This window comes from Vicia villosa, linkage group LG3, assembly GCF_029867415.1.
Source record: "Vicia villosa cultivar HV-30 ecotype Madison, WI linkage group LG3, Vvil1.0, whole genome shotgun sequence".
Classification (NCBI taxonomy): domain Eukaryota; kingdom Viridiplantae; phylum Streptophyta; class Magnoliopsida; order Fabales; family Fabaceae; genus Vicia; species Vicia villosa.
This window is the reverse complement of record NC_081182.1, coordinates 50,931,246-50,940,629: the sequence shown is the minus strand read 5'-3', so window position 1 is coordinate 50,940,629 and position 9,384 is coordinate 50,931,246. Positions and strand designations below refer to the sequence as shown.

Sequence of the window (9,384 nt, the reverse complement as noted above, 5' to 3'; positions counted from 1 at the left end):
TTAGAGAAAAAATCGGATGAGCGTACTTGAAGGTATTTGTTTTGCATAGTTTATATCCAATTATGTGCAATAAAATAGGATGCAAGGCTAAGAATCATATCCCAAATGAGATTAGTATCACAATCAGTGTTTTAAAAATCGGACCGAACCGGTTTGACCGAGAACCAGAAGGGTCAACGGTTTGGTGTGATTGTTGAATCGATGAGAACCAGTCAAAATCAGAAAAAATTGGTAAACCGGCGGTTTTAGAAAACCAGCGGTTCAAATGCATGTTTTTTTCCAACACAGAACGACGCAGTTTTCATAATTTTTTTTAAAAAACTAAAATTAAAATATAATTAGACTTTATTTAAAATGTATATGACACAACTTTTTCCCTGTTAGCAAATAGACTTTTTTGATAATTTATTTAAATTCTTATTTTGTATTATTTTATTGTGAGTGGTGATTATATTTTGAATTTGAATGTAAAGAATAAATATGTGAAATTATGATATTTTGAAAATTTAAAATTTTGTAGGTGTCGTGATATTTTTTAGAGACCGAGTCATTTGATTCGATCATTTTAATAAATATATAATTGGCTTAAATAATGATTTTGTCCCTGTAAGTTAGCGTATTTTTTGTTTTAGTCCCTAAATCTTTTTTTTCTGGTCCAAGTCCCCATATGTTCAATTCGCTTTGGCGTTAGTCCCTGCTGTTAGTTAGACTTTAAAAAAGCTTATGTGGGAGACGTTGGTGACTTGACATACTCCTTAAACATTGTTTTATTATTTTTTGTAACACACGTGGATATAACATTTAATTCCCAAATTATGTAATTGAAAAGTCACTCCACTTTTGGTATTTAGTCCCTGTCAATTGGGGTTTATACTTACTTAGAAAGCTGCTCAATGAAAACTCAATGAAAAGTGGAGGGCGACGATGTATAGAGCACTTCTCTGAGGCATTTCTCCATTGAAGACCTGACAATCTTGTTTGAGCGACCTCGATTTCATCTTCCAGGTATGAGTTTTACAGTGAATATTCATTATGGGGGTAAGTTTTGTAAGGATGGTGCGATATACTACTTAGGTGGGGATAAAGTGTCAGTAGAGATTGACCCTGATAGATGGAGCTTCTTTGAAGCAACTGGTATTGTGAAAGATCTTTGCAATATGCAGTCAACTGATTATTGGCTATGGTGGTATAACATTCTATCGTGTAAGCATTCAAGGATGGTTAGTGATGTTGATGCTACTGAGGTCTATGTGGTTGTTGTTCAAACTAGTTGTAGTGTGGGTTTATATGTTGAGCACAAGGTGGATGATAATGTAGATGATATTGATGATGCTAATGTTAATGCTGAAACTGATAATGTGGATGATAATGTGGATGAGATTGAAGTTGATAATGTTGATACTGAAGCTGATATTGAAGCTGCAAATGATGGTGATGATAGTGAAGATAGTTAGGATAGTGATTATAAGGCTTTTTCATTTGAGGACAGTGAGGATGAAAGGGCCCTTGGCATGGATGATGGATTTGAGGTTGTAGATAAACCAACAAAAAGGGTCAAGATGGTAGCAAGGAAACATAGGGGATGAATTGTTTTATGCACAATTGGTGTTGCCTTTTACAAATTCAAAACAGGATGAACATTATCAACTTTGGTCTATGCATAATTCAAAACAGGATGAACATTATCAAGTTTATTTTATGCACAACTGATGTTACCTTTTACAATTGTTTTAGCTTTGATGAACATTATCAAGTTTGGTTTATGCATAATTCAAAATAGGATTACCAATATAATATGATACATATGATACCCAAAGTCAAAATATCTTTTTCATTCATCATATGGTACATGGACCATTTCCAAAATACATTTATGTTACAGGGACTGAACTAAAGAAACAATAAACAAAAGCAAACAACTGGCTTCAACACCATTTGTGACAAGCAACGAAGAACCCCCATGACCCAACCAACAACAACTTCAACAGAGTCACGTTCCTCTTCTCCTTCTCCAACTTAATCTTCATCTTTGCCTTTTTGCCAATCTCAATGTCCGTAACAATGGACCATAAATCCTTCAACATTTCAGAGCAGTCGCACACACATGCACTTCTAACATCGTTAATTGGATTTCGTTCAAGCTCCTCATCCCAAAGGAATAATTTGCAACCAGACATTAACCCTGCATTTTGACACTTCCAAAACCTCCTTTTAGGGTTTTCAATGGAGTTTGACATAAACATTTTCATGCTTCAATTGCAACCACAAACCGGTGCTTCAACGTGATGAGAGTTAGCAGACAAATTGGAAGCCATGGCAGAAGGGAATGAAAAGGTGTAGCGATGAAGATGAGGGATTTGGGAGTTGATGACTTGAATGAGAAGAAGAACGAATGTTATTTTTTTCCATTTGGTCCCTATTTAATATATTGCAAAGAGAAGATGTCCACATGTGTAATGAAAAATAAAATAAAATGAAACAACGTTATCCATGTCATTAACGTTTGCCACCTAATCCTTTTTTTTAACTTTCCTTTGACATGAGGGACTGAAGCCAAAGCGAATTGAACATATGGAGACTTGGACCGAAAAAAAAGATTCAGGCACTAAAACCAAAAACACGATAACTTACAGGGACGAAATCACTATTTAAGCCTATATAATTTTGCAATAGAAACCAGTTTATTATATGGAAATTTCTTTACCCACCTCCCTATGGGGGTCACCCCGAGCGAAAACCCCACTTTACCCCTGCTTCGGAAATGCATTTCCGAAGTATTTTTTTTCTAAATTTGCCAGACTTCGGAAGTGCACTTCCGAAAAAATCCCAAAATTAAAGATTTTGATTAATTCGGAGATGCGTCTCCGAAAAAACAAAAAAAATTTAAAAATCTCAAAAATCTCAAAAATTTAGGATATTAATTAATTCACATATCATAAATTTGATATAATTTATGAGTAATGAATAATAATAATTATATATTTTGATATAATTTATGAGTTATGAATAATAATTATTATATATTTCTATTCTGATTTATATTTTAAAATTTAAAATAATTTTAATTAAAAAAATTAAAATAGTTTCACTTACAAAATGAGTTATAATTTTGTATTTATATATTTATATATTTATAATAATTATTATATATTTGTATATTTACAAAAAAAATTTAAAAAATGAGTGTTTTAATTTATATATTTATATATTTATATAATAATTATAATTATTATTATATATTTACAAAAATTATTATATATTTATATATTTATATATTTATATAATAATTAATATATATTATTTATAAATATATTTATATATTTATATAATAATTATAAAAATTAAAAAAATGAGTGTTTTAATTTATAATAATTATTATATATTTATATATTAATATATTTATATAATAATTATTATATATTTATATATTTATATATTTCACTTACAAAATTAATAATGATTATTATATATTTATATATTTCTATTCTGATTCGTAATTAAAAATGAGTTATAATTTTTTCTTTAGTTTAAAAAATCAAAAAAAGATTTTTTCTTAATTTTATTTAATGAATAAATTTTATATTTAATTCTATATAATTCAAAATTTACTTATGAAATTAAAATGTTTTTGATTTATATAAGTTAGTAAAATAATTTTTAACTTTAAAATTGTTTAGAAAATTTTGATTCACCTTGATTTTATTGATTCACCTTGATTTTATACCTATTAATTGTATTGATTCACCTTGATTTTAATTTTTTAATAATTATTGAATTTTTTCGGAAGTGTATATCCGAAACATTCCAAGACCAATTTGGTCTTGGAATATTTCGGATATGCATTTCCGAAGCCACCCCTCTCTCAAAAAAGGGTGTTTTTGGAAATGCATCTCCGAAGACACCCCTCTCCCAAAAAAGGGTGTTTTCGGAAATGCATCTCCGAAAACACCTTTTTTCGTGTTTTCGGAAGTGTATTTCCGAAATAAGACAAATTTTAAAAACAAAAAGCGTTTTGGAAATGCATTTCCGAAGTAAGGGGTATTTTGGGTTTTTCACAAGAGGTGACCAAGAAAGTAGGAAGGTGGGTAAAAAAATTTCCTTATTATATATATAACACTCCATCATTATTGGCATTTGAAAATAATAAATTGTTTCAACTTTTTTCTTTTAGTGCACTATCCTTTTGTATTGTTTTTAAAAGAAAAATTAGTATAGAAAATAGTTATCATTAATATAGGAAATAATTATAAAAATATTTTAAAATGTTACTTTTATACTACTTTTCAATAACAAAATTAAATTGTCAATTGAACTGGAGAAAATTGGTGTCTCAATCGTAAGAATCGGTTCAATTGAGACGGCAATAATGGGTTGGCAGCACGTGATGGGAAAATTCTCAACTGACCACTTATAAGACTTATAGTACGTAACAACGTATTTAGACAATATTATTTCTCTATAAATATGATACTAATCAAACAATAACTTCATCAATTGCATTTTCCAGTACTCTCTCAATAATCTTCACACCCTTTCTTTTCAAATCAAAATGACACACTTAGATGAAATAAGAGACTCCCAAAGAGCTCGTGGTACTGCAACCATTCTAGCTATTGGAACCGCAACTCCACCAAATTGCATTTACCAATCTGATTTCACAAATTATTATTTCCGAGTTACCAACAGCAACCACATGCCTCAACTCAAGGACAAATTGACGCGTATATGTAAGCTCGTATATACATGAATGCATGCTTTCATGCATATATGTTTTTGTTTTTGTAATCTTTCATGCTAGACACACATGCATGCATATGCATGTCGTTTCAACTTATGTATTTTTCTTGGTTTGAACAGGTGAGAAGTCAATGATAAAGAAACGTTACATGCACTTGACAGAAGAAATGTTGAAAGAAAATCCAAACATATCAAGTTATGAGAAACCATCTCTGGACGCACGCCAGGACATTTTAGTTGAAGAAGTACCAAAGCTAGGAGAAAAAGCAGCATCAAAAGCCTTAAAAGAATGGGGAAGACCAAAATCAGAGATAACTCATCTCATATTTTGTTCAACTTCAGGTGTTGACATGCCTGGTGCTGATTATCAACTCGTCAAACTCTTAAACCTAAATCCATCCACAAAACGATTTATGTTATATCACCAAGGTTGTTTTGCTGGTGGAACTGTTCTTCGTCTTGCCAAAGATCTTGCTGAGAACAACATTGGTGCACGTGTCCTCGTTGTTTGTTCTGAATTAACCGTTGTTACTTTTCGTGGTCCAAATGAAAATCACTTGGATTCCTTAGTTGGACAAGCACTCTTTGGTGATGGTGCTTCATCTGTGATCGTTGGATCAAACCCTGATGAGAGAATTGAAAAACCGTTGTTTTATCTTGTTTCAGCATCCCAAACGATTCTACCAGACTCTAAAGGAGCGATTGAAGGACACTTGCGCGAAGTAGGATTGACATTTCATTTGAAAGAAAATGTTCCAGAATTGATCGGTGAGAATATAGTGAAAAGTCTAGAAGAAGCATTCCATCCACTTGGAATAAGTGATTGGAATTCATTGTTTTGGGTAGCACACCCTGGTGGTCCTGCAATATTGAAGAGGGTTGAAAAAACTGTTGGGTTGAATTCAGATAAACTAAATGCGACAAAACATGTTCTTAGTGAGTATGGAAACATGTCGAGTGCTTGTGTTTTATTTATATTGGATGAGATGAGAAGAAGTTCTACGAAGGAAGGGAAGTTGACTACTGGTGAAGGACTTAAATGGGGTGTTTTGTTTGGATTTGGTCCTGGCTTGACCATGGAAACCATTGTTTTGCATAGCGCAGCTACCAACATATAGACTCACTCACTCACTCTCTCGTTACTATATATGATATGGTGATATGGAGATAATAATGAATAAAAGAATAAAATAAAATCCTATCTTTCTTATAGGACATTTTAGGATCCCATGCACATGGTGTGATGCCTGTAGGGTTCATTAGATCTATAGAAGCTAACAATCCTCATAGTTGTTGCATTGTGAGTAATGTTGTCTTCTTTTCCTATTTGTATTAATTTTCTACTCTTTAACCGTAAATTCGATTAATGTGTATGTGTGTATTGATGTGTGTGTTGTAATAAAAATGTTTGCTATTTCAATACCTTTTATCTGACTTCCTTTTCAAAGAATTAATTCAACTTAAGTACTTCAACATATTATATTATAAACCATATCATATTATAATCCAGTATGTTCTTCAAGACATAAAAACAAGTTAATATAGGTCTAGACTTATGAGATCATCTCGGCACCTCATAAATCCACAAGCATAACACAAACGTTAAGAAAAAAAATAAAAGACCAAATATTTATGATTGACTTAACTGTGTCTAACGCCATGATCATATCAACTTGCTGGAGTGGAAAAGCGGCAAGCAACAAAATTTTTGGAAATATTTATCCGAGAAATTATTGTCTCCGCAGGGACAAGTGCATTAAACTGCCATTTAACAGTTTCCAAAGTTATGAGTTTGGATTGAATTGTTTAAAGCATAAAAGCACAAAAGTAAACATCAACACAAAAAGAATTGCTTAAACCATATAAGATTATACTCAACCTACAATACTCATCAATATCATCAAGCATCTCTCAAACCCTAAGTCATCTCTAACTCAAAGTAGAGAGAACTACTACATCATCTCGGCGTTGATCTCTCAGCCAACCTCAACAACACAGCAGACATCCATATCATTTGTACCGACGATCTCTCAACCGACACAACTAGCATGAAAGCATTAAGCTTCAACACCCATAAAGATTGTTAGCTCTAAATCTATCTATAGAATCCAGAAACTAATAGTTAATCATCCCATACAAGGATTCGAGCAGTATATTTCTATAACAACTCAGATTAAAAATCTAAGAGAGAATACAGATTTGTAAAGCAGATTAAATATAACCCCATGGGCGACAAATATACATGAGTTCAAAGTAAATACATATACAAAACCCAACTAAGAGAGAATACACAAAGAAGAAGAGGAATGAACTAAAAATCTGACGGTTTGTCAGCTCCGAACGATGATCAATCCACCTCGGATCATTCGTATGCAAGCTCCGAAGTTGTTTTCTAAGCTAATCTAAAAAATAAATGTTTGGCGATGGAGTGGGAGTTGTTTGCAAATATTGAAGAAAACTGGTGTTCGATATGTCGAGGAAGTGATAAAGACCAGCTACACTTGCTTTTTCGTTATAAATTTTTTACTTCTGTTTGGCAACAAATTCATATGTGGATTGAGAGTGCAGGAATCACTGGGGTATATTCAATTGACCACTTTATGAAGTTTTACAACTTGTTGAAGGACAAAATAGAGAAGAACAAATAATGCATAATCTGGATGGCAACTTTATGGTTTTTGTGGAGAGCAAGAAATGATAGTATATTCACATATGAAGAGTTTATGATTAGTGACGTAGTGGTCAATGTAAAATTAATCTTTTGCTTATGGTTGGTGATTAATATATCTTACTTGTTAAAAAAAATATAATACGGTAAAAATATGAGGACATGCTAAAAAAACAAATTGAAATTTGAAATATAATTTGATAAATATATTATTTGTTCACTTTTCTTAATTGATTAAAAGAGATAGAAATTTTTCTTCCTCAATTTTTTCGTTTCTGTCTAAAAGTTCAAAATTTTAAAGAAAACAGATTTATTAAAATTTAGATTTCAATATCATTGTATATAATATAATTCTATATTACAAGTGTGAAAAAATAAAAATTAACACTGTGATAGAATATAAAATTATGATTAAAATTATAATTTAAATATTAAATAAAATTAAAATTTTATATTAGTTATAATTATTTAGCCGGACTTATATCTGAACATTTTAGTTGTTATTCATTACTAACATAATTTATAAGTTTTTACTGAGAGATTTAAAATCAGTAAAATTTACTGATTCTTTTAATTCAAACATTTTACACTGAAATTAGTTCTATTCACTTTTATGTTAATATGTCTTAAGTAATAAATTACTTTATATCTAATTCTTTTAAGCATAAGCAATTTATTCAAAATTAATTTTTATTACCAGATAATCAAACACATATTTTAATTTGTAACATTAGAGTATTTCATTTATGTGCCTGGTAGCTACTAAGCTAATTGCTTTGGTATGGATTCAAATTGAAAGTACTTGGAGATAAGGAATAAATATAAATATGGAATATGTTTACAAGGTTTGTAAGATAGGGTTCACGTCCACCATAGATTTGCTATTTTCATTTTTGGTGTGCTAAGCATTTTGAAATATTAAGACCAAAGAAATAGATTGATATGGACGTGAATATTAACCCTTAGTATTATATTAGTATTATAAATAAATATGTTAAATATCAAATATTAAAAACGAATTTTTGTCACATATTTAAATAAAAACATCTAAAATATAATCTTTTGTGCTCTTGTTATATTTTTAATTATGTTGATAAGATAAATAATTTAAATAATGTAGAGTTTTATATTTTAAAGTATATTAAACTTGCAAACTTATAAATTGATTTTTGAATTTTTTTATTTAAATGTCAATTTGTTTACAATTTTTTGATTGCTTATATGGGTTAGGTGGAATAGATTACAAAAATAAGTTCACCACATTTATTGTTTAGAGTCAAAAAGTAGGAGTCAAAGAAACACTCAAAATAATTATAAATTTTATTGTACGGAAAATAGATTAAGCAAAAAAGAGTTAAATAATTAAATTTAAAAGAAGATCTTAAAAATTATAAATTCTTTTTTTAATTTTTTTTACAAATTAACAATTAAATAAAAATTTATTTTTAAATATAATATTATGGCGGAATAAAACCTATGTAATAAATTTTACTTAATAGGATATATTTTAATTCCTGTTATAATATATTTTTTACTATGTGGTGTATAAAAAATTTCAAAATACTTAACTACATTGACTGTATCAACCGTAGCCAATTTTAAATTAGCAAGCTTAATACTAATTTTTTTAGGTAACTGCTAAGTGGGCCAATATGTGAGTTTGATGGTTATGAGCCCTTTTAATGAAACCAATGTCACCCGATTCAAACTCGATTTAGATTTTCTCAATGTGATTTATTTCATACCCTATGTGAGTTTTATCACTCTCTCTCTCTCTCTCTCTCTCTCTCTCTCTCTCTCTCTCTCTCCCCATAATCCTTGCATTGTATGTGTAAACCCTAATCTAGCTCAAATTCATTATCCGTGTGTTTACCGGTGATTTCCGGTAAACAACCGCTAGTCTTCCAAACTATAATAAATATGACTTGGTTACTCGCAAGATCGACTAGATTGATCATAGGACATAGTCAAAAAGGTTG

The 9,384-nt window shown here is 30.1% G+C and overlaps 1 protein-coding gene across 1 annotated transcript; it reads left to right on the top strand.

Annotated features, from left to right (window-relative positions):
* The first annotated feature begins 4,485 nt into the window (after positions 1-4,485).
* Positions 4,486-6,153, top strand: LOC131661375 (chalcone synthase-like). The gene is made up of 2 exons (XM_058930903.1): positions 4,486-4,727; positions 4,858-6,153. The coding sequence occupies exons 1-2, from the start codon at positions 4,550-4,552 to the stop codon at positions 5,853-5,855; spliced, it is 1,176 nt and encodes a 391-aa protein (XP_058786886.1). The 5' UTR covers positions 4,486-4,549; the 3' UTR covers positions 5,856-6,153.
* Positions 6,154-9,384: the final 3,231 nt, after the last annotated feature.